Source organism: Gymnoscopelus microlampas (genome assembly GCF_963454915.1).
Source record: "Gymnoscopelus microlampas genome assembly, chromosome: 21".
NCBI lineage: Eukaryota > Metazoa > Chordata > Actinopteri > Myctophiformes > Myctophidae > Gymnoscopelus > Gymnoscopelus microlampas.
Genome location: NC_139958.1, coordinates 6,438,101 through 6,464,172, shown reverse-complemented (window position 1 = coordinate 6,464,172; position 26,072 = coordinate 6,438,101). Strand labels below are relative to the sequence as shown.

Here is a 26,072-nt window from a genome sequence, read left to right as displayed (position 1 = left end):
CTATACTTATATTATGTTACCTGGTCAAATGTTTTATCTAAATCAATCTGTCTATAACCTACTGATCAGCTGATGTGAATCACTGATCAAATGATGATTCTTTATGTGTTACTGTACTTCTGTGCTGTTTACTTTTTCTCTAATAAAGTTTTTAAACGATCAATCAATCCCTTCTTGCCTTAATAATAACTTCATAATGGCATCTGTGCCGTTATCTAATACTTTGTCTATTCAAAAATAGCAGATCTACAAGCTCATAGCGCGGCACCGAGTGCCGCGCTATGAGCTTGCAGATCTGCTATTTAAATTCCTTCTTCTAAATCCTGTGTCGCTATAACAATATAATATCAGTGGTTCTCAAACTTTTTTTCACGTCAAGGACCCCCAAAATGATATGTATTTTGCCACGGACCCCCAGCTCAAAATATGTCGTTCCAGGGACCCCCCCAGAAGCAAATATATATTCAAAGATTTGCTCAAATGATTTGCTCAACGTTTTTCCAAAAATGGTCCTAACCCACCCCGACATGATGAAATGTGAACGTTTATGTACATGAGAGAGTTGTAAAGGTAAAAGAATCGCAAAGCAGGAACAAGTGGTTCCATGACTGTCATGGTATGACTCATGTTTCAGGGCAAGGTTAATGTATGTTTTTTAATGATAATACAAATCTACAAAAAATAATTGTATTGGAGTAAAAAAAAAGTACAATATATGCCTCTGAGATGTAGTGGAGTAGAAGTAAAAAGTACTGAAACTTGGAAATACTCCAGTAAAGTAAAAAAAAACAAAAAAAAAAAAAAACTCAACATTTTAGGAGTATACTTGAGTAAATGTACTTAGTTACTTTACTCCAACCAGCTGGCTGCCGCTACCCCACCACTGCGCATGCTCTGTGTGTCTCCTTCATTGTGCCCTACCACCAGCTAACAGTAGCAGCATCACCTCTCTCTCTCTCTCTCCTCGCTCTGTGTCAGTGTCTCTCTATCTGTATCTCTCTCTCTCTCTCTCCAAGGCTGTGTGACACCGGCTCCACCTCAAACAACAACCTTTGCATTTGGTATGAAGCTATAAAGCATATTTCTGTATTATCATCATTATTACGTGTTATATAAGCTCGCTACTAGACCGCTAATATTGACTAAAACATGCTCTTTGCCTTCAATCAGTCCAATAAGCTGCAGACTTGTTAGCTATAACACTGTTAGCCCCCCCCCCCCCCCCCACTCTTTAGACTGGGCTGGGGGACCAAGTTGCTGTTCCGGTCTGGAGTCTCTGCTATAACCGGATACGGAAACGTTTCCTTGTATCTCGTGTGTTGTGTGAGTACAAATGACCGGATACAATAGGCGGGCTCTAGACCGGATCTCACCGGTTGATTGGCAATAGGAACCAGGCTTCTGCAGAAAGCCTGGTTCAGCTAAAGGAGGATGTTCACGCTAATATACTAGCATAGAGAGAATGATAAGTTATGTAATGATGTGTGATAATTAATAAGCTTTAATGCTGTACTTTAATCCTCCTGGTGTGATGTTGTTATTAGAGCTGCTTTATACGGACATGAATGTTGTTTGTTGGGAATTGTAGGTTAAGACACAGACAGACAGTTGGATGCGTGGCTTAATGTGCAATTTATCTACTAGAGCTCCACGCTGTCTATGGCATGCATTATGTAGCCTTTCTGGGCGAAAATGCCTGGCAGTGAGCTTGTAGATCTGCTATTTTCGCCTTGAGAGACTCCACTGCAAGGAGACAAAAGGCAGAGATCATTAAAGCCTCTTGTCTGTCCTTTGTCCCTATATCTATATCTATATATATATATATATATATATATATATACAGCACAAAATGTTCGATTTTTCAAAAATAGCAGATCTACAAGCTCATAGCGCGGCACCGAGTGCCGCGCTATGAGCTTGTAGATCTGCTATTTTCGAATAAGTATAAATCAATGATTGACATGATGGCATAGTCAATCATTTCATAGACATGCTGCTATGATATCCACTTTGATTTGTCCAAGGCTGGTGATCTATTGCAGTGGTTCTTCTCAACCTTTTCAGGTCCCACCCCCCCCACCACCCCCAAAATAATCTTGTGAACCCAGTCAGTGCTTGTAGATCTGCTATTCTTGAAAATGTGTGCAAATCTTAGAATATATATTTTTAAAGCGAACATTTTTAACTCTGTTAAAACTTCTGGGGGGGTCCAAAAAAAATATTTAGAGAAGGGGGTCCACGGCCAAATACATATCATTTTTGAGAACCACTGATATTGTAACAACATACATTTTTTTCAAAAGAAAAAAAACAGTTTTAGGATTTAGAAGACATTTGTAGAATCGCCCAGAAGCAAAGATTTCAGTTACAAATGTTTGGGGAAAAAAAAAAAAGAAAGAAAACGTTCATTGCCTCCATTCAAACCGGGGAAATAAATGATAAAATACAAAAATAAAATAAATGTAAAGTAATTGAAAAAACACAGCCCCCTCAGTTATTAGAAGGACAATATCAGTCATCAGAAACCAAGGACGGTGTTTCTGATGAATCTAACATCATGGTTAAAATAGAGTTTGAAGTTACAATGGGTTTGTATAGGAAGGGGGCGTGTCTGATCAAATAAATATCAAATATCTCTAAATACTGAATCAAGCAACTTAAAAACTGTCTGTCACACAATGTCAGCCAATCAGGAGAGAGCACCCATTTATCAGCTTAATTTCTTTCATAGTGTTCCAGTTCCAATTGTGTGTCTGCTCATGTCTTTGTGTCACCACTTCCAATTTATCTTGTTTAACCCTTTAAGACCTGAGGCCAATTCTACAAGTGTCTTCTAAATCCCAACAGTTCTAAAAAGCGTATGTTTCTATAATCATTGGATCTCAAACTTTTTCATAATTGTCAACGACCCCCGAAATTATGTGTTTTTGGCCCCCATCTCAAAATGTTTTGTTCCAGGGACCCCCAGAAGCAAAGATTGGAGTTAAAAATGTTTGCTTTAAAAGAATATATATTGAAAGATTTGCACAAATGTTCACGTTTCTTTTCAAAAATAGCAGATCTACGAGCTTGTAGATCTGCTGTTTTTGAATAGCCATCAGCGGTTCTCAAACATTTTCCTGTCAAGGACCCCCAAAATTATTATGTATTGTATATTTGGCCGCGGATCCTCATCTGACAATATTATGTTCCAGCGACCCCCAGAAGCAAAGATTTGCGTAAAAATGTAATATATGTATTCAAAGATTTGCACATAATATTTTCTCCATTTTTCCAAAATAGCAGATCTACAAGCTCGTGGCGCGGCACTCGGTGCCGCGCTACGAGCTTGTAGATCTGCTATTTTTCTAATGGCCAAAGAAATCTAAAAATGACACAGATTCTTCCCCGGTCTAAAACAATGTCTTCTAGGCTAGGACGGGCCACGTGACATGTGGTTGAAATGTCGACTTAAAGGCAGTTTTCTTAGGACATGATTATTGATTAGCTATTGGTTTTGCGTGTCACTTCAGGAGAGATGAAGAGAGCGATGCGGCTGTTATGACCTTTTGTGTGATGAAACATTCTCAGGACTTTTTGTCTTTTTTTTTGTTTTATGTTCTTCTCTTTAGCATAATGGCCGTCCCTCCATCATACGCTGACCTGGGCAAGTCTGCCAAGGACATCTTCAACAAAGGCTATGGTGGGTATTTAAACCAACCTTCGTAGATCAGACTTAAACGGAGGAGTTCACCCAAAAAATGACTTATTTTGTATCAATTCCACGCCCCCATGAAGCCTTGAATTCATGGATTTATTTTAGTTTTTGTGGCATTTCCTAAGCCAACAATTTGATGACCGTGTGTATTTCCGGTAGGAGAGACAAACAATCTACTTTGTGTCTCCTACCGGATACATTAGCCGGTAGGAGACGGGAATCAAATTATCAGCTTAGGGATGCGACAAAAACAAAAACAAATCCATGAATTCAAGGCTTCATGGGCTGTGCAATTGATAGAAAATAAGTCTTTTTTTTGGGTGAACTCCTCCTTTAAGATTTAGACTCCTATCCACTTCTTGGTTACTTATTACTTATGACTTTAAAAGCCTGTATCTCTGCTCCTGTGTCCTTTTTTTTTTACTATGCATTTTTGGCAAAACAGGCTATTTTCAACTGGCTGCAACTATGGAACCGAATGTTTATTTTCTTTTCTTCTCGATTCTTCGAGACCCCTGTCTGTGTAATGAGGGGATCAACGTGAAGACGGTGATCATGAAAAAAAAGAAAAATGACGATTTTAATTTGATGTTTTTTTTTTTTAAATACGCGGGCACTGGCTGTACGTACCCTGTTTTAAAAAAACCTCTGGCACTCAATGTGTTAAACTGGTACAAGAACATTTGACGCCATATCACACCCATCTTAGCCTCCCTCCATTGGCTGCCAGTTGAATTTAGAATCACTTTTAAAATCCTACTCACTTACATGTCGGCAGTGGCTCAGGGGTAGAGTGGCCGGGTAGAGTGAACTGGAAAACCGCAAGGTTCCCGGTTCGATCCCGGGCTGGGGCGCTCCCCTAGAGTTAGTGTCGAAGTGTCCTTGAGCAAGACGCTGAATCCCTAATTGCTCCCGATGAGCAGGTTGGTGCCTTGCGTGGTTTCCTCCGCCATCGGTGTGTGAATGTGTGTGTGTGAATGGGTTAATGGCACAATCAATGTAAAGCGCTTCGGATAGAAGCGCTATAGAAATGCACCATTTACCATTTACATGCCAGGCCAGGCTAGGTCTTACTGAACGTTCTGTGTGTTGTGTTTTCATCAGGGTTTGGCGTCGTGAAGCTGGACCTGAAGACTAAATCACAAAATGGAGTGGTGAGGAAACCTTTACCCGTTCTATTGTTCACCTGCTCTGTGTTTCCCAAACAGTGGGTCGGGACCCATTTTTGGGTCATGCAACCATTTGTACTGAGTCGTGACTCGTGAGGTAACATCCCTTTAAAAAAATATATATATATTTCAAAAAGATGTTTACCCTTAAAAAAAACACATGAAAACATTATTCAAAAAGATTTTCCGATATAAAATATATATATTTATATAAAATATATATATTTAAATAAAATATATATATTTTTCAAGTTTTATAAGTTTGTGTGTCCCGACCGGCAGAGAGACACCAAAATCCATCTTTTTTTTGGGTCTCAGCTGAAAAGGTTTTGAGAAAGACCTGCTCTGCTCTATAGCATTGGTTCTCAAAGTGGGGTCCGGGGACCCCCAGGCCAGGGTCCTTGAGGGAGTTCCAGGGGGTCCCCAGCTAAATGATAGATTAGGCACCAAATGGACCCTTACGGGTCTGTAACTCTGAGAGTGTAGAAATGGAACCAAATGGACCCGTTAGGGTCCATTTGGTTCCATTTGTACACTCTCTGATGGAACCAAATGGACCCTAACGGGTCCATTTGGTTCCATTTCTACACTTAGTCCATGGGCCAGACGAGAAGTCAGGGACACGTAAGGTGGCAAAATCTCTTTGGCACCATTTTGTTTGTAGGGTCCATATAAGTACTTTGAAACATGATAACCTTTTCAAATGAGTAGCTTTAATACTTTTTTAGGACATTCATGTTTTTGCCATTATCTCCCCACATTATCTGCACAGTAGTTCTGTACCTGGCAAATAGAACAGTTCGCAATTTGGTGTTAGGAGAATTTCTCACTTGAACTGAGTCAATGGGTACCTAGACATGAAAAATCACAGAGGTTCTCATCCGCCATAGTGCCACGAATGGCGCAATGGCCAAATCAAAAATGGCCGCCATCGCCTAAGATGAAAATCCAACTTTTTTTTGTTTCTGAGTGTATATACACATGCAATACCTCCATGTTGACTAATTGTGGGGTGGGGAATTCATTTCTGTTATGACCACTTTGGGTGATGTTGACCTTGAAAGGTCATGGTCAAGGTCATCTTGCTATTTCGAAGACCTTGGCCATAACTTGGCCATTGTTAGGACTAAAAACAGGTGTAATAAGACTAATTAAACTAATTCTGGCATTTATAATTCCTTTCTGATATTGTTTTGACCATTAAGGAGCATCTTGTCATTGAAATATCGTCACCTTATTAAACTAATGGCCTAAGTCATTTTTTCAAGGTTTTCAGGAAAAATAAAAAAACTGATCCAGAACAAAACTATATGATATTTCTTAATCATTTCACCCAAAATGTTTATAACAAATTATGACTATTTAAATAAAAATAACACTGTCTGTCAGTTATGTAACATAAGAGATTTAAATAGGTTTAAATAGGATTAAATCTGATTTAGGCCAAAAAAAATGTTTTTAAATGGCCTAAATCAGTAAATAATTTGGCTTAAGTCACAAAACCGTGTGACTTAGGCCAAACAAAAGGCCTATTTTGTCCTAAGTCACACTAGGGAGTTAGGCCATTATACTAAAAGGGGCGTGAACAGCATGATCCTTTTCTATTAGGAGATAGGCGATTTTACCAGAGGTGGTCAGTGTCATGAGGAGCTGACTTAGGCAAAAATATCATTTCCTCAAAAAATGTTTTGCTGAGAGAGAGATGAAGTAGGGACCCCACTACACTATTCCAGATTAAACTTTTTCTAAACTTTTTCATAGATTTCATAGATAGCTTCATAGACTTGTTTGACAGCAGAAATTATTATTCCTATCACACAAAGATTTGGCGGCCCCCCTTTGGTAACTCTGAGGATCCCCTAGGGGTCCCGGGCACCCGGTTGAAGAGTCCTGTCAGTCCTTTTATCGTCTACTCAAGCTTTTGTGAGCCCCCCAGACAGTTGTTCTGATTCTTAGATTAGAACATCTAAGGATTAGAACATGTTAGCTTGGCTAACAATCAGCCAAGCTAACATGTCCAATGTTAGCTTGGCTGATGGCACTGATGTCACTTCGAAACATGTAAACAATGTTTCGTAGTGACACACCTATTTATAGGGCTCTATTTCGTCATGCGTCTTGCTAGCCAATCAAAGCACACCCTTTCAACATATTGTCACGTGTCACGTGATGCTTGACCAATGTTAGCTTGGTGGACACACAGACATACATACATACATACATACATACATACATACATACGTACATACATACATACATACGGACACACGGACAAAGCCAGATATAGGAGTGGTTGCCTTCGGCACCACTCAAAAAATGTTTTTATATTAAATGCTGTGAAAGCCTGAGTGTTCAAACTGGGGTATTTTTGGGGATAGAAGAGAGGTAGGGGAGACCAAAAACACACAAAAAAGAAGGAAAAGTTCAAATTCATGGTGTTGTCCCGTTAATAACAGATTCTTCTCCTGTGTGGATACGATGGTGTCTCTTCAGATTACCTAACTCACTGAAACTCTTGTGACACTGTTTACAGAGGAAAGGTTTTTCTCCTGTGTGGATGCGCTGGTGTGTCTTCAGATTATCTAACACATTGAAACTCTTGTCACACTGTTTACAGAGGAAAGATTTTTCTCCTGTGTGGATACGATGGTGTCTCTTCAGATCATTTAATTGACTGAAACTCTTGCCACATTGTTTACAGAGGAAAGGTTTTTCTCCTGTGTGGATACGCTGGTGTGTCTTCAGACTAGTGAACTCACTGAAACACTTGCCACATTGTTTACAGAGGAAAGGTTTTTCTCCTGTGTGGAATCGTTGGTGACTCTTCAGGTGATCTAACCTATTGAAGCTCTTGTCGCACTCTTTACAGTGGAAACGTTTTCTTCCAGTGTGGACATGTTGGTGTACATTCGATTCACATAAAGTGAGGCTCTTATCACACGGTTTACAGATGTGGGTTTCCTTTCCTGTCCAATTCAGCCGTTGTTTCTTTAGCTGTTCCCCAAGCTGAGTTAAGTCTTTATCAACTGTTGATGACTGTAAGATCTTGTTATTTCGTCTGTGCCTCCTTGTTTCTGGCTGGTTGAATAGGTGGTTATTGGCTGACAGCCGGTGGCTGATGGGATCCGTCCATTCCTCAGCATTTGGGTCTGGGAAGATCGGGACGTCACTTCTTCCAGGAGCGGTTCGTCAAAGCTGCCTCTAGACATGGACTGCGATGTGGACAGTGTGTAAGTCTATGGGAGTGGAAGATTTGCCCTCCTGGAAGATTATATGCTCTCCATCTCTTGGTTCTCTCTGCTTACTGTCACTTCTCTCTAACTGGTACGGATATGAAGTGAGAAGTGTAAAGGCATCTTCACGCCTTTATATGGGTTGACCAGAGCTCTGCTCTGATGTCACACACACAACACAAACTGTTTCCATGTACGCTCACTGCTCAACAACACTGCTCAAACGTGTGCAGGGAAACGAGGGAGAGACTGTCGCCAAAAATAACTATTTTACGGCAGTTAAACGTTGTTTACTCTGTGCTTTACAGAGAAAAGAATAAAAAGATGTGAAATGTGATGGAAGACTGTCAGGAAAAAAGAACACAACAGATAAACACAAATTAGATATCCGAGTAAGGGAGATATTCAAAAAAGAACAAATTAAAAGCCAGGCAGGAGTGAACTTACAAAAGCCAGTCTATACAAAAAAATATATTTCTTTAAGAGAGTGATTTAGCAACAATTCATGTGTATTATGGCCAATATATATTATAATGTATAGAAGTAATATTCTATAAACCTCTGTGTAGCCACAGGTCATGCTATTGTTAAAATCCACTGTACATGTAATGTATGTATGTAATTTAGAAAATAATTTTAGCCTATTTTTTTGCCTGGGAACACAGAGGGATCCACACAATATTTAACACAAGGAGCAAATCAGTCAGTTTATTTATTCAGTTGTGAATGTATGTTTTGTTGCCAAGCAAGAACTGAAGAATGGCAAGATCACCCCGCAACATCTACAAGCAACCACAAGAGGGCACAAGTGTGCATTAATTCCATCTTTTACATGAGGTGCTGTGATTTGACTTACATTACATCTGGCCAGCAATTGATTGTCGTCAGAAGTTTAGTATATAATATGTATTATATTCCATTGAAGGTATGTTAAGTGTTAATGATATATATAAATATAAGAATGTCTGCAATTACTTTGTTTATCTGTCTTTCCTGCACTTTCCTTTCTAGACTTTCCCTGACTATTTTCTTGCTAAACGTTTTAAGAAAACAGTATATCAAATGTAAAAATATAAGTTATACAATACAATCACTTTATTTGTTACACTTTGTTAATTGCAGTGGATTAATAATTCACTTTCATAAATGTGTTAATTGTGAAAAAATCTGAATGAGTTCCAAATAATACCAAAGTTTAGACAAACACAAACCCACCAAAAGTTAACAAATCAAAATGACTAAAATAACCAAATAAAAGAAAACAAAGCAGATATTCACCATAACAAAAAAATCAAAGCAAAACTGTACACGTACCAACTAGAATAGTTTGTAGCTTGATTCCATTTAACCTAAACCTATATTAGGAAGCCATTTGGCCATTTGGTTATGTATAAATAAGCCAAATATATCAGACCTTTTAACATTTGTTGAGAGGGTGGTGGGGGGGCTGAAATTAATGCATCATTAACAGTTCAAGTTGCTCATGTAGGCCTTATACATTTCATGGGGTATAGTTATTTTAGCAAACTGTTCAAAGTGGTGAATTGTATAGGTTATGGCATTGGTTCTCAAAGTGGGGTCCGAGGACCCCCAGGGGGACTTGAGGGGGTTCCAGGGGGTCCCCAGCTAAATGATGGATAGGAACCAAATGGACCCTTATGGGTCTGTAACTCTGAGAGTGTACAAATGGAACCAAATGGACCCTAACAGGTCCATTTGATTCCATTTGTACACTCTCAGAGTTAAATTAACATTGATTTTACGATATGAATTGGGGTCCCAGAGATAGAAATGCCATTAAATGGGGGTCCGTAGCCTAATGCATGACAAACTGGGGGTCCTTGAAATTAAAACGGTTGAGAGTCACGGCTAGAGCCGTAAGAATCTTCTCTTATAGGGGTCCCTGGCTTATCTTTTCAACTGGGGGTCCGCGGGCTAATAAGTGTCAATTCGGGGGTCCTTGACATGAAAAAGCTTGAGAACCACTGGGTTATGGAGTATAATAAATATCTATTGGAATACAAATTGATCAGTTCATCAGCAGGGCCAACACTGGCAGCTCTCAACCCATGAGAGCCATCGCATTTCACGATTTTGTGCAACTTTAACACAAAAGGGCAATCTAAAAATGTTTTAGCACTCGCAACCAGCACTAATTCAAGTATATATACAAAGAACATATTTATTTCTAGAGTTGAGCTAAATGCCAGTAAATGTAAAATATATTATTTACAATCCTACAACCGTCCTCCATTCTCTGTGCAATAAATAATCATAGCTTCTTCTGGCCAGTTAACGGTTTCAAAAGAACCCGGAGCTGCTTCTTCCTGTCGTTCACACAGCCTAGGTGAGTGTTGGTGGTCCGCGAGGAGCAGCCCAGCGTCTCCATGTTGACGTCCTCTCTGTAGACCTGACCGTCGTTCCAGAAGAGGTCAAAGCCGCCCACCCTCTTCTCCTCCCCGGTGAGCCTGGCCTCCATGTCTATGATGTGTAAGGTGTCCTCCAGCATGTTATACTTCATCTCGTAGTCCTCCTGGTTGCTGCCCGCCATCGACGGAGAGGCGTTCACCTCGATCAGCCACGGCTTGAGGTCCTGGTCCAGCAGGATGTCGTAGCCGTAGAGCTCGAAGCAGTGCTTGTCGTTTATGACGAGCTTCTGCACGCTCTGCAGGCTGAAGGTGAAGATGTCATCCATGTCCTGGAGCATGGCCTCCACCGTCTCCGAGCCGTGTTTGGCGGTCAGGTACCGACGAAGCTGGTCTATCTGCCACTTGCAGCCCTTCTCGGGATCGTAGGCGGGCGCCGTTCTTTGAACGGCCACGTTGGTGAGGTGCGCGTACTCATCATCAATGCTGTTGAGGTCGTATCGCGTGGTGCAGATGCGGGCAAAGCCATCCCGATACAACCAGGCCTTCAGAGGATTAAACGACGTCACGAGGACATAGACTCTCAGATCGAATTTCTTGCCGTTAATGAGGTAGGGGTTGTCTATATAGCGCTGTACCACGTAGTTCTGCACTTGGTTCTCTTCCGCTTGTTCGTCCGGGTACCGGAAGGTGCCGGCCTCCCTTTTCCAGTCCAAGATGTCTTTCAGTTTTCTGAACAGGAAGATCCCCTTGCCCTCCCTCCCCGACACGGGTTTCATGATCCAAGTGCTGCCGAGGGACTTCTTGAACTCCTCCACAAAGAGGTGGTACTCGTTGGGGAGATCAAAGGTGAGGGGGAAGAAGTCACACTTGGCCGCTTCCCGACACCCGACTGTGCTTTCGAGGGTTTTACGATACCTCTTCAGGTTTCTCACAATGAAGTTCTTTCGCGTGAGCTCGTAGCACTTGCGAAAGTGGCAAATCCTCTGATGTTCCTCCATGAAGGATTGATCAAAGTTATCCCTCAGCCAGCTGATATCGCACCAGTTAAAGTCCCACTGTTGCGTTTCGTCCTTGATCTCATACCAGCCTGGTCTTTGCCGAAGAACATCCTGGATAGTGGGTAGCAGGCCACATTTATAGCGCACACAGGTTTTCCCCTTACGCTCCACTAATTTCTTCTTATGTTCTTCTACCTTCTTCTTTTCCTTTTCCTTCGTCTTATTTTTTGACGTTTGTGACATTTGAAACCCCGCCAACCCAAATACTAATTTTAAGACATTTAAAGTTGTTACTTGATACCGTTTAGGAACGCCCTGAAATTAAAGCAAAGCCTCAATCTCTATACGTCTCTCTATTTTTCCTATCTCTACATCTCCACTACGGTCTACATTGAGCTCAGCGTCCAAAGGATCTTCACCCTACACATCCTTATATAGGCTGAGTGAGCTCTAATCTGACATCACATTGAAGCCAAACTGTTGCCAAACAATGCTGATTTGCACAGGCGTGTCCTGACTGTGGCAATGTAGGCCCATGGCTTTCCGTTTACTTTACTTCACATTTTTTGTGATCCTCCCAATATAGTGAGAATTAATCCATTATTAAGACCAGGGACCAGTGGCGGCTGGTGGGAATTTTGGGTGGGAGGGCTAAGCGTGCGCCCAAAGCGTGCACGCCAGTCTGTCCGTCAGTCTTACCGTTAGATCGCTAGGGGCAGTTGAATTCTCTTTCTCTCTCTCTCTCTCTCATTGGGGCTAAGAAAAGTTAGCCCCAATGGTGAGTAAATCAAGCAGGCGTGTCATGTCAGGTGTCTCAACTCCATGAAAGCCAATGGAAGCTGATTTGGGCTAAAAGAAATCAGCCCATTTTGACATATTTAGTATTTTTCTTGTAACTATTTGATGCTGTTCCACCAGCATGTAAAATAATCTATTCTAAAACATTTTAATAACATTTAATAACATTTTAATAATTAAAAAATATATATATATATATATATATATTTCTTTTTATTTAAGAAATATATATTTTAATAATAATTTCTCATTTTTATTCAATAATATAGGGGGGGCTTAGCCCCACGATACCAGCCGCCCCTGACAAGGACGCATCCGTGTCATTTTAAGATTTCTTTGGCTATTCAAAAATAGCAGATATACAAGCTCATAGTGCTATTAGCTTGTAGATCTTTATTTTTTTGGAAAATCGTGGAAAATCTTTCGCAAATCTTTAAATATATATATATACATTTTTAACTCAAATATTTGCTTCTGCATGGGGTCCCTGGAACAAAATATTTTGAGAAGGGGGTCCAAATAATTTTTTTGCGTGGTCCTTCTTCGAGAACCACTGATTACAGCAACATATTTTTTTTTCAAAAAAAAAAGTAAGGTTTAGAAGACATTTATAGAATCCCCAGAAGCAAATATTTGAGTTAAAATGTTAGCTTTAAAAAAACATATATATTTATATTCAAAGATTTGCACACATTTACAAGATTTTTCTAAAGAAATAGCAGATCTACAAGCTTGTAGCGCGGCACTCGGTGCATCTTAAATGACAGAGATGCATTCCTGGATTGAATGGGTTAATCTGTAATGGTTAAAGTGCTACACACATTAAAGGATAGCGGTTGTCCATCTTGTTTAACCCACTGATTATGCTATGACTCACAGTATTGACATTATCTCTAATGGCTTGTTGGAATTCAAAGAAAAACACTGGATTCCATCATTTCAGTACGATATGATATCTACTTTGCAGAGACTTGAAGTTATGTCAATTCATGAGCAATAGAATATGGAGCAATTAAAACCTGAAGCCGATTCTACAAAATGTCTTCTAAATCCCAACAATATTCTGAAAACAAATATGTTTCTATATCAGTGGTGCTCAAACTTTTTCATGTCAAGGACCCCCAAAATGACATGTATTTGGCCTCCAACCCCCATCTCAAAATATGTTGTTCCAGGGACCCCCCCCAGAAGCAAAGATTTGAGTTAAAAATGTTCGCTTTAAAACAATATATATTCCAAGATTTGCACACGATTTCTCAAAAATAGCCAAAGTGTAAAATAATGCTTTTGAGCTCAAATCAAAAAGTGACACAGATGCGTTCCAGGTCTTAATGGGTTAACAAAACTAGAAACCAAGGCAACCAAGTGTCCTGGGGTTGAAACATTTTATTCTGTTAGGAGATATATGATGATATATATACATTAAAGATCAAGTGCCACTTTTTAAGGTTCAGAAAAGGAAAAGCTGAGGATGCAATATGCATACATTACATTGACAAAACTACTTGACCAAAAGCCCCCCCAAAAGAAATCACTCAAAGCTGGAGAGGAAATTCAACACAATCTCCTTAAGTTTTTTATCTGCTTCCTCTGAGATGTTGCCATCAGCCCTGCAATAATATAAAATGAAATATTAAGGAAGTGCAATATAACACCGATATTAATAAATAAGGTTCAGCAGTTGCAACATTCTAGCAGTCTAGTTACATTTATTTTGAACTTACCTGATAGTCGCCAGCAACTCTTGGTGCTGACTTAGAACGTGTTGGAGGAACGCCTTTTCAAATTTGGTGATCTTGCTGGGATCCATTTTGTCCAAGTGACCCCTTACACCAGCATAAATTACCGTTACTTGTTCCTCAATAGCCATAGGACCTGAAACATGAAATGAAATAATCACAATTTTAAAAAAAAAATCCAAATTAACATGCATTTTCTTTTAGTATTAGTCATCTTTTTTTTTTTTTTTATCCCACGATTTTGTAACCCTATTTTTTACACCCAGTGCCAATTGTCTATGTAATCCTGGGCACTACCTTCCCTCTGCCAACCTAGGGAGGCCAGGGCCGAGCTCATGCCTCCTTCAATGCATGAGAGCCAACTGACCTTCTTGCCACCTGACAGGGGAGAGTTTCCCTGGTTGGACGTAGCGCGTGGAAGGAACACGTTATTCCAACCAGTTCCCTTCGCCTCCATCAGGCGCCCCGGCTGGCCAGGGGAAGGCAGTATAGTGACCAGGATTACTACATGTTTTTGTGAGGGTACCTACCCTAGGAGACACGGGGAGAACATGCAAACTCCACACAGAAAGGCCCTTTCGCCAACCCCACCTAGGGTATGGGCACTGATGACGCCGAGGAGAGAACACACCACCAGCGCCCACAGCGTCCCCTGCGGGAATCGAACCCAGGACCTTCTAGCTGTGAGGCGACAGCACTACCGACTGTGCCACCGTGCCCCTAGTATTAGTCATAAGGAAACTTGAATGGAAAAACAATGTTTTCATAATTCTCAGGGCCATGCAGAGACCATTTATTACTAATGATTGGGTATGTTTTTATTTCCCATGTAACATTTTATCATTACTCACTTCCCTATCCTTTGTTGACCAGATTCCCAAGGGTTCTAAACTAGCCCCCTCCTGTCTACATTATATACACAGGGCCAAACTATTTTTAAAAACATTTTCAAATAGTTCAACTAGCCGATCTACATCGACACGTTGTGAGCTTGTAGATTGGCTATTTGAACTATTTGAAAATGTTTTTAAAAATAGTAAAAAGCGGCAAAGAAGTTTAGGGATAATGGGTATTATATATGGCAGTGGTTCTCAAACTTTTTCATGTCAAGGACCCCTAAATTGACACTTATTACCCCACGGACCCCCATTTGAAAAGATATGCCAGGGACCCCAATAAGAAGATTTTTACAGCTCTCTTGCAGTGATTCTCAACCATTTAATTTCAAGGACCCCCAGTTTGACATGCATTAGAGGCTACGGACCCCCATTTCATGGCATTCATACCTCTGGGACCCCAATTCATATTGTAAAATCAATGTTAATTTAACTCTGAGAGTGTCCAAATGTCCATTTGTACACTCTCAGAGTTACAGACCCATAAGGGTCCATTTGGTTCCTGTCCATCCTTTAGCTGGGTACCCCCTGGAACCCCCTCAAGTACCCCTGGGGGTCCCTGGACCCCACTTTGAGAACCATGGATATATGGCACCGGTGAAAATATGGCCCACAGTAAATCTTCCCTGAAAATAACAGCAAAGATGAACGTTTCATCTCAGAATCAAGACTCAAAGTCTGCTTGAATATTTGTCGTCCCTGGTCACCCAGTTACACACCGATGTGCCGTTTTGTCAAGGTGTTTTTTCTGAAGCATCTGTAGGAATGCATCTAAGCGTAATCACCTCTCCGTACGTGCAAATACTTACAGTACTGTCCCTGCTTTAGCAGCTCGGTCAAGCGAACGCCACGATTCAACAGCTGCTGAGTGGCAGCGTCCAAATCAGAACCAAACTGGGCGAAGGCCGCCACCTCGCGGTACTGGGCCAGCTCCAGTTTCATGGTACCAGCCACCTAATGGGATACAATGAGTCATTACACTCTTTTGAATACAATTCCATTTAGTTTTAGTCATATTTTACTCATCTGAATTTTTTGTTTTTTTTGTTAATTTTTGTCTAGTTTTAGTCGACTAAATATCATAAGATTATAGTCGACTAAATCTACAGTTGATCTAGTCGACTAAAATGCATGTTGGCGGTGCCTTGATGGCGTCCTAATGGCTGATTTTACACGTGGCTGCGTGCTGAAAATAGCCGATCTACAAGCTCACAACGCGTCGCAGCGCGACGCGTTGTGAGCTTGTAGATCTGCTATTTTCAAAGCGCAACACCCGAGCGCAACCAAACATAAAATGACTTGTCTTTTAGTTCTACTGGATCTCTTCTCCACTAGTCCCTCACTAACATTTTAGTCCAGTTTTTATTTGTTGACGAAATTGTCAATATATTTAGTCTTAGTTTTAGTCATCATAGCTTAGTTTTTATTTAGTTTTCGTCAATGAAAAAAGGTAGTCGACGACCATTTTTCGTCATAGTTTTAGTCGACGAAATCAACACTGTTCGCCACTGGTAGACAAATGAGCGAAGGCACAGGCCACCAAGCGGACTAAAAAGCCAGAACTAACCTGCTTCATAGCCTTGGTCTGAGCAGCAGAACCCACGCGTGAGACAGACAGGCCCACATTGATGGCTGGGCGGATACCCTTGTAGAACAGTTCAGTCTCCAAGAAGATCTAAACAAAAACACAAACCACTTAGAATTTGTTACCATTCAAGTAATTCACTTGGGATGAAATATATACTTTCTTAGTGATTGTTTTATCAATTACTTTTAATTAATTAATACAATTATCGAAAAGCACATTTTATTTTATATTCATTTTCATTTTGTATATATCAACGAATCAACATGAAAACTTTGTAAACATTTTTTAAATAATATACGCACAAAAATAGCCAATCTACAAGCTCACAATGCACTGTATCGCGATGTATTGTGTGTTTGCTATTATTCTATTAACCCATTTAGAGCTGGAACGCATCTGTGTCACTTTAGATTTCTTTGGCTATTCAAAAATAGCAGATATTCAAGCTCATAGCGCGGCACCGAGTGCCGCGCTATGAGCTTGTAGATCTGCTATTTTTGAAAAATCTTGAAAAAAAAATGTTTAGATTTTTTTTCAAAAAACTGTTAGGATTTAGAAAACATTTTAAAGAATCGCCTCAGGTCTTAAAGGGTTAACATGTATTATATACCCCTCTGGCAGGTTGTGGACATTCAAACCCATACCTGTCCATCTGTGATAGAGATGACATTGGTTGGAATGTAGGCGGACACGTCACCAGCCTGGGTCTCAATAACAGGCAGGGCGGTCAGGGAGCCACCGCCAAAGTTGTCGTTCATCTTGGCCGCTCGCTCCAACAGACGTGAGTGCAGGTAGAACACGTCTCCGGGGTAGGCCTCGCGACCAGGGGGCCGACGCAGCAACAGGGACATCTGACGGTAGGCAACGGCCTGGAGAAGATGGAAGAGCCAAACGTCAAACTGTTTCCAAACTACAGATTACAATGTTTATGCTAATGTCAGTTTATGCTAATGTCAGTTTATGCTAATGTCAGTTAGTGCTGCTATCTTTGAGTTTCACTTTGATTCCTCTGCAGAGATTTGATTTTTCTAAAAATTCTAAAAGATAGTCAATTGTTTTTGTCATTGTGCCAATTAACCCTCCCAACACATTTTCCGGGGACTCGGAAGCTCTGATCATGATTTAAGCAATATTACACGAGAGGGTGTGCTTTACCGTCATTATTGGCACGCCAGTGATGCGGTCAGGAACGAGCCGAAGGCGAGTTCCGCCAGCATCACTGAAGTGCCAATAATGTAAGGTAAAGCACACCCTCGAGTGTAATATTGCGATTATACAACAGTTACCAACAAAACACATCCAAATGTATTCATATTGTGGGGCAATTAATAATAAAAATGTTTCGCTATTGTCCGTTTCCCTGTAAAGAGAAGAGTTTTTGACTGAGAGACATTAAATAGTCCCTGTAGCAGTGCTTTGAGTTTGAGGCACCGTCTCATCAACACAGCTGAGCTATCAATGCTTGCGCAGTGGAATGAATTCCAGTAGGCTATATGCTCCGTCGTACGACCGTGTCACGCGGCCAAAATAACTGATCTACAAGCTGACAACGCGTCGCGATGGCGACGCGTTGTGAACTTGTAGATCGGCTATTTTGGCCGCGTGACACGGTCGTACGACGGAGCATATAGCCTACTGGACTGTTAACGAAATGGGAGTCATTTTACTTTACACAGGAGGATATTTATAACCTTCTAACCATTGATCAACCGTAAATCCACCAAATTAACAACATAGTCCATTTTGCATAGCTGTTTGTTCTCCGGTGGCGGCGGTGGGTCAGGCTACTGTCTGTTTGTTTTCCTACCGTGGGACAGAGTGACTTCACAGCACAGCTGTGCCATATAATGGTCTAATCAGGTGCGGACTGGACTGCACTGCGGAGTGATTTATTAATGTGATTAGGCCCGTGCTATGATGCTGGTTTGAAGCACGGCTAGAAAGCTATTTCAACCAATCAGATTGCTTGGTCGGAACTACCTGTTGTATAATAACATATAAACCGGATATGAAGCCTCCTCCCCACTTCCGTTTCGTCTTTACAGTCATGCAAATTTATCCTAATATAAATCAAAATCATCTAAGTATATACAGCTTGCTGCTTAGCAGAAATGGAAATACAAAAATAAAATGTAAAGATATTTTTAAAGATATTTTCGTGAACGGAAGTGCCAGCTTCCTCTCTCGGATTTCGGGAGGTGTAGTTCCAGACTCTATAGCAGGGGGTCCGGGACCCCTAGGGGGTCCTCAGAGTTACTACAGGGGGTTCGCCAAATCTTTGTGTGATATGATTTATTTTTTTTACCTTAACCACTTGAACTCTAGCATCCCTATTTCTCAGGAGCACTTTAGCCAAAAATGGCGCTGCGGGGCGTTGTGAGCTTGTAGATCTGCTTCTTTTGGCAAAGAGTTGTTTGGTTTAGAGGGAAAAAAGAGCAGACCAAGTAAACAAAAAAAGTTGAATCTGCAACACAATTTTATACAATATAGAGGGGGTCCCTACTTCATCTCCCTCTCAGCTAGGGGGTCCTTGGCCTGAAAACGTTGAAGACCCTGCTCTATAGCATTCGGAGATTGTGGAATAGTTGTCTGGCTACGCAAGACTACTAGAGCAGCAACAAAGACCTTGCTCAAATGCTGCCAACTAATCACGAAAAAGAAAACAGTGCTAAGGCTACAATTTGAACACGTACGCACCATTTTATACTTCATCGTCGGCTGCCAGGTGTGTAAAGTGGTTTCAACAAACCTGCTTGGACAGATCGTCGTAGATGATGAGGGCGTGCTTGCCGTTGTCTCTGAAGAACTCTCCCATGGAGCAGCCAGCGTAGGGGGCCAGGTACTGCAGGGGGGCCGCGTCAGAGGCCGTGGCAGACACCACGATGGTGTACTTCATGGCATCGGCGTCCGTCAGCCTCTTCACCAGCTGAGCCACCGTGGACCTCTTCTGGCCGATGGCGACGTAGATACAATACAGCTTCTTCTTCTCGTCCGTTCCTTCGTTGAAGCGCTTCTGGTTGATGATGGTGTCGATGGCGATGGCGGTTTTGCTGCAGGACAAAATGTATAAGCCGAATGCTCAGGATATTTCATGTCAGCTAAAAAAGAAACATCTTGGAACACCACAAATAGGTCCATTTTTGGCAGCTCTGCATTTTCTGTAACATTGTTCAGTTTAATCCCAGTGAAATGGAAAAAACAACTGAACAACAAAAAAAACATGTGGGATTTGTGACATTGCCCGTAGCAGAGGGTCACATTTCGTGGCTGCTTTGGGTCAAACATAGCAGCTGGCATCTCTGCTTAACGATCTTGATTATCATCATTTAAAATGCAGTCAATGCCAATTAATTCCTCCCCACACACATTTCTGTGTCGTCACTGCTGTCCTATATCCTACAGACTCACCTGCCAGTGAGGAGCCCCCACCGAGAGGACGTACAACCTTCGTATTACTCCTCCCACACAGCCCAATGACCAATATCACCCTCCCCGCCCGGCTTCCCTCCCCCGAACACGGGTCAATTGTGTTCGTGTAGACGCTCGACAAAGCCGCATGCACCGCGGTGGATTAGAAATCTTGATTATCATCATTTAACCTATTGAGACCTGAGACTGATTCTACAAATGTCTTCTAAATCCTAACAGTATTCTGAAAATACTCATGTCAAGGACCCCCAAAATGATATGTACTTGGCCGCAGACCCCCATCTCAAAATATTCTGTTCCAGGGACCCCCAGAAGCAAAGATTCAAGTTAAAAATGTTCGCTTTAAAACAATATATATTCAAAGATTTGCACACATTTTCACGATTTTTCAAAAATAGCAGATCTACAAGCTCATACCGCGGCACTCGGTGCCGCGGTATGAGCTTGTATATCTGCTATTTTTGAATAGCCAAAGTGTAAAATAATGTTTTTGTAGCTCAAATCAAAAAGTGACACAGATGCGTTCCAGAGTCTTAATGGGTTAAGATGCAGTTAAATGGGAAAATAAAATCTGACGAGTTGGTTTTATAGGAGAAAGTAGTGTCTTGGCTGTTAGTAAAAAAGAAATACTGGCCAGTCAAACCACCTTTCCCGCCAAAAGCTTTTCAGCTAAGGCAAAAGGAGTGGGTTGAATGATTGAAATCCAGTAGTCTTCATTCAAGGGGTAGAACTTTACCCAGTCTGCCTGTCGCCAATGATGAGCTCCCGCTGCCCACGGCCGATGGGCACCAGGCTGTCCACAGCCTTGATGCCAGTCTGCATGGGCTCTCTCACAGAGATACGGGGGATGATACCGGGCGCTTTCAGACCCACACGCCTACGGATGCTGGAGCCAAGGGGACCCTGGTGAATAAATACCAGCACGACCAACATCAGTATTGTTATAGTAGTTATTATTATATTATAGTAGTATGTCATCAAGTTGATACTCATGGTTGGCTACAGCAGTGGTTCTCAACCCTTTTCAGGACGCGACCCCCCAAAATAATCATATTTCAACGGGGGACCCCCCACCCTGACAAGCATTTGTTGGAATTGTATAGGAATAGAGGCATTAGCGTACATTTAGTTTGACTCAGTTCCACAGATAAATAGCCGCTCTACAAGCTCACAACGCCTCGCAACGTGAGGCGTTGTGAGCTTGTAGATCGGCTATTTTCAAAGTTTTTGCCTCTTTCTAAATACTATTTGACAATTTCACCAGTTTTTAATAGTATAGTTTGTTGATTACTTTTGATGCAGCAATGGTCTTTTTTTTTTTTAGGTATTAAAAAGGTCTTAAAAGTCCTTAAATGGTCACTTCACCATGTCATCATGGGGACACCCCCAAAATCATGTGGCGACCCCCCCCTGGGGGTCCCGACCCACGGCTTGAGAACCAGAACAAATGTAATAATGGAATGGAATTGTAAACTAGGATCCATTAAATAGTTGCTCTGAAATACAGATTAATGCGACTTGAAATGAATACTATAGAGGCTACATCATTATATTATGTCCTGACCTTTCCATCAATAGCATTCCCCAGAGCATCGACAACACGACCCAGGAGCTCCTCGCCAACAGGAACGTCCACAATGGCGCCGGTTCTCTTGACAACGTCACCCTCCTTGATCAGTTTGTCATTACCAAACACCACGACGCCAACATTGTCTGGCTCCAAGTTCAGAGACATACCCTGGACAAGAGAAGAAGGCACAAAGTCAGGAGGCACTTATTCATTTACTGTGATTGTTGCTTGACAGTATTAAACTAGAAAATGTGCTCCTCGGAGCACAAGTCTCCGCCAGCAGACCCGTGCTATTTTAACCAAAGGAAATCACTTACCCTATCTTTAACCATAGTTTTCTAGAAATGTTCTGATTCTTAGATTAGAACATCTAAGGATTAGAACATGTTAGCTTGGCTAACATGTTCCATCAGCCAAGCTAACATGTCCAATGTTAGCTTGACATGTTTTGAAGTGACACACCAATTTATAGGGCTCTATTTCATCATGCGTCTCGCTAGCCAATCAAAGCACACCCTTTCAACATATTGTCACGTGTCACGTGAAGCTTGACCAATGTTAGCTCGGTGGACACACGGAAGGACGAGAAGTTCGAGAACGAAAACAATAGTCTCCTGGCGGGGACAAATACTGTCCATGCACAAACAATTCATGGCCTTGCGTTTCACACCTTGAGACCAGAGGAGAATTCCACCATCTCCTCAGCTTGCACATTCCTGAGCCCATAGACTCTGGCGATACCGTCGCCGATGGACAGAACACGACCTGTCTCCTCCAGGTCAGCGCTGTTTTCAGTTCCCATGATCTTGCCTTCCAGAATGGACGACACTTCAGCTGTACCTGTTTAAATAACAATTACATGTTTAAGTAAGATACAAACACACACGGTTTAACCCTTTAAGACCTGGAATGCATCTGTGTCATTTTTTGATTTGAGCTAACAAGCATTATTTTACACTTTGGGCTATTCAAAAATAGCAGATATACAAGCTCATAGCGCGGCACCGAGTGCCGCGCTATGAGCTTGTAGATCTGCTATTTTTGAAAAAAATCAAGAAAATGTGTGCAAATCTTTGAATATATATTTTTTAAAGCGAACATTTTTTACTCAAATCTTTGCTTCTGGGGGTCCCTGGAAGAACATATTTTGAGATGGGGGTCCGCGGCCAAATACATATCATTTTGGGGGTCCTTGACAAATGTGTAAAAGCTTGAGAACCACAAACATACGCTTTTTAGAAAACTGTTGGGATTTAGAAGACATTTGTGGAATCGGCTTGAATAACATCAATCCATGCATGCACCTGTTGCACCACATCAAATCACTGAGAGGCTTTCTATTTACCCGTAAGCAGTAGTCTATTACTTCGACTATACATGGACATATTCTGTTTTCTTTCAGTATTCAACTAGTAAAGAGTTTATATATTTTTTTACTTCAACAGGTAAGATGCCATCTCCCCGGTTTATTTTTATGCCAACCAACACATACATACCTACCAAAAAAGTGCCATTTGAAAACAACGCATTCACACAAAAAGACACACTAAAGATGGCTCTACAAAAAGATAACTGTTCATTATTATTTTTGTTCACAGGCTATAGAGACTGATGGGTATGGGTATTTTCACAGCCATTTCGTACACAATATTTCAAATTTCAAATATAATTTAGTCAGCTCACTATCTGATTAAATTATTCTTCCGAGAAGGCGGTGGAAATGGATTGGGCATTTAATATGTCGTAGAGAGCAGGACAACATCACCCCTCCCCCCCCTCCCCCCCGCTCCAACTGCCCTTCACTGGACACCAGACAGTCAACATAAAAGAGGCCGACAAAATAACACCTGGCGTAGAACAGTGGAGGGAGAGCTGAAGACCCTGCATCACACCTGGGCTTCTATAAAGACCCTGGTCCAGAATAGACAGGAGTGGAAAGAAATCCTTTGTTTGCTGGCCTACATGCCAGCCAGGCATAAAAGAGCAGTAAGTACTATCTGAACATTTCTAATCATCAACGCAACAATGTTTTTAGCGCTTACAGCTGTGTAGCACCACACAGTAAGACCCTGTAGTTGGCACCTGTGTGTGCCACCTCCATTTTCCATGTCCGTCCGTCCGTCCCAGCCCAAATACATTATTGCTTTACTAATTGGAAACACTGACCTGTTTTTTTCTGGGCTAGCCATGCTCTGGTGGTGTGCAGGTTCCTGACTCCTACACATGCTGCGGCAGCATTCTTGGAAACCTTTTTAAGAATTTAAAGGAGAGGTAGCATGAAGTGGCAAGAACATTTACCGTAATGTTTACAATACAAAGACTTGGAATTAGTTGTCCAGTAGTGATGAAGAGAATCGTGTGAATTTCTTATAACTTCTTACTAGTCTAGGCAGTAGCTAAGCCCTCTGCACTTATATGGGAGTGGTTCTCAAACTTTTTCATGTAAAATTGACATTACATTTGTTTTGTGCCAGGGACCCCCAGAAGAGAAGATTTGTGTTAAAAAATGCTATTATTCAAAAATGTTCAAACACTAAGAAAAAAACAACTAAAATAGCAGATGTACAAGCTCGCAATGTGGCACAAAGTGACACGATGTGAGCTTGTAGATCTGCTATATTTAAATAGCCACGATAACAGATTTTGCTGGGGACACCCTGTAACCCCTCCAAGGACCCCTGGGGGTCCCCGGACCCCACTTTGAGAACCAATGTTATATGGCCAGGAGGTCCCCAGCCAAATGTGTTAATATAGCATCATAATAATTTTAACCACTTTAACCTTTTATACTTTGGCTATTAAAAAATAGCAGATCTACAAGCTCATAGCGCTATGAGCTTGTAGATCTGCTATTTTTGAAAAATCGTGAAAATGTGTGCAAACCTTTGAATATATATATATTTTTTTAAAGTGAACATTTGAAACTCAAATCTTTGCTTCTGGGGGTCCCTGGAACCAATTTATTTTGAGATGGGGGTCTGCGGTCAAATACATACAATTTTGGGGGTCCTTGACATGAAAAAGTTTGAGAACCACTGGAACTCGGTGCGTGGCAGTACAGAGCAGCATGCCCTAAATATGCCAGTATATTCGGTACTAGATGTTCTATATAACCACAGAATGAATGAACTGTGAGATCTACTGCTGAGGCCCTGAATGAGTTAATATCAGATCAACATATTCCTACAACAACCTGAATAATGATGACACTCATAACGTTATATGGAGTAAACCTGACCATGAATGCTTAATGACATTTTCACTGTCCACTGGCTCTGACTGCACTAGCCATGGTTCACATGACGCTCGTCTGTCATGGCGGAACTTCAACATGGTTTTGGCACTTTCTCCATTACAACCCGTACATCTACATTAACGTTCAGATTGCAAATATAAAGTAATGACCCCACGGCCACGGATGTTACAAGTTAAAACGGGTGGGTCTAAGTACCCGTATCTTCCGTATTGTTCAATAAAAAAAGGATTTTAATCCGATCGGCAGCCATTTTCTCAAAGTTATACTTTATTGTAGTGCACCTCCCAACCGATAGGGTCGCGTCCTTGAAAGCATTTGAAGGAAATTCGGAGAAAATGGCCACCGATCGGATTAAAATGCTATTTAATGAACGATACGGAATATACGGGTACTTACACCCACCCGTTTCAACTTTTTACATCCATGGCCGTGGGGTAAAGCACTTTATATTTGAAATCTGAACGTTTATGTAGATGTACGGGTTGTAAATGGAGAAAGTGCCAAAACCAGAATGAAGTCATGATATGACAGGATGTTTCAGGGCTAGCAGTAGCACTGACGCACTTAAGCAATATCATACATAATTCAGCTCTAATTGTTTGATCACCTGACAATACGTGTTATTTTATGCAGCTTTGTCAACATCTGCAAACACTAAACAAAACAAAGGGTCAATATACAGTATATTGAGATTGGGCCCATGAAAGTGCAATAATATGGCCGTTTCTATCCATTCCTCCTCGCCATTGATCTTTCATCAAAGTTGTTAAAGTTCAGCAAAAAGCAAAAACAATAATGAATGCTTACAAATCCAGCCCGACGGGGCAGGGTTCCAACCAGAGCCGCTGCGACACGAACAGACAGCATGATGTTGATGTGGCTGGAGCTGATCCACCACTGACTGACTGACTGACCACCGGATTAAAAGATGGAGGATTATTATGTTTATTTATTTTTTAACCAAAAGGTCACAATGAACCGGATATGCTTGGCTGGCAGGCACAGAAAAATAGCCGATTTACAAGCTCACAAGGCGTTGAAATAACAACAAACTATTCTGTTTTGGTGGCAGAGTAACTGTTTTTTGTAAGTGACTTCGGTTAATGTGCTCAAGCAATCAAGAAAAAACAATAGTTGAAAAGCTTCACTATTACATTATAAAACATAACATTGTGCTGCCCTCAAGTGATGTGAGTATATTATATATATATATATATATATATATATATATATATATATATATACATACATACATACATACATACATACACATGTAGCAATCCTCTTGTACAGTACACCCTAGATAATACAAAATCTCACACCATAAGAA

At 41.2% G+C, this 26,072-nt stretch overlaps 2 protein-coding genes and 1 long non-coding RNA gene across 4 annotated transcripts; 1 reads left to right on the top strand and 2 right to left on the bottom strand.

Moving 5' to 3' along the window:
- Positions 1 to 701: 701 nt before the first annotated feature.
- LOC311038204 lies at positions 702 to 17,224 on the top strand. 2 transcript variants are annotated; one of them, XR_014600026.1, is made up of 4 exons: positions 702 to 1,061; positions 3,612 to 3,682; positions 4,802 to 4,851; positions 17,109 to 17,224. It is a non-coding gene; the product is annotated as an uncharacterized lncRNA (long non-coding RNA). The 2 variants fall into 2 exon arrangements; XR_014600027.1 differs by lacking the exon at positions 17,109 to 17,224 and adding an exon at positions 7,957 to 9,114.
- LOC311038440 (putative tubulin polyglutamylase TTLL9) lies at positions 9,910 to 12,035 on the bottom strand. Its single transcript, XM_084047966.1, has one exon. The coding sequence runs from the start codon at positions 11,707 to 11,709 to the stop codon at positions 10,372 to 10,374; it is 1,338 nt and encodes a 445-aa protein (XP_083904092.1). The 5' UTR covers positions 11,710 to 12,035; the 3' UTR covers positions 9,910 to 10,371.
- Positions 13,636 to 25,676, bottom strand: atp5fa1 (ATP synthase F1 subunit alpha). The gene is made up of 11 exons (XM_084047543.1): positions 25,550 to 25,676; positions 23,653 to 23,734; positions 22,157 to 22,326; positions 21,481 to 21,654; positions 20,653 to 20,819; positions 19,237 to 19,537; positions 17,132 to 17,356; positions 16,467 to 16,574; positions 15,709 to 15,853; positions 13,989 to 14,139; positions 13,636 to 13,874 (listed from the first exon to the last, which is right to left on the bottom strand). Exons 1-11 carry the CDS (start codon positions 25,607 to 25,609, stop codon positions 13,796 to 13,798), a joined length of 1,662 nt encoding a protein of 553 aa, XP_083903669.1. The 5' UTR covers positions 25,610 to 25,676; the 3' UTR covers positions 13,636 to 13,795.
- Between the last annotated feature and the right edge of the window lie 396 nt (positions 25,677 to 26,072).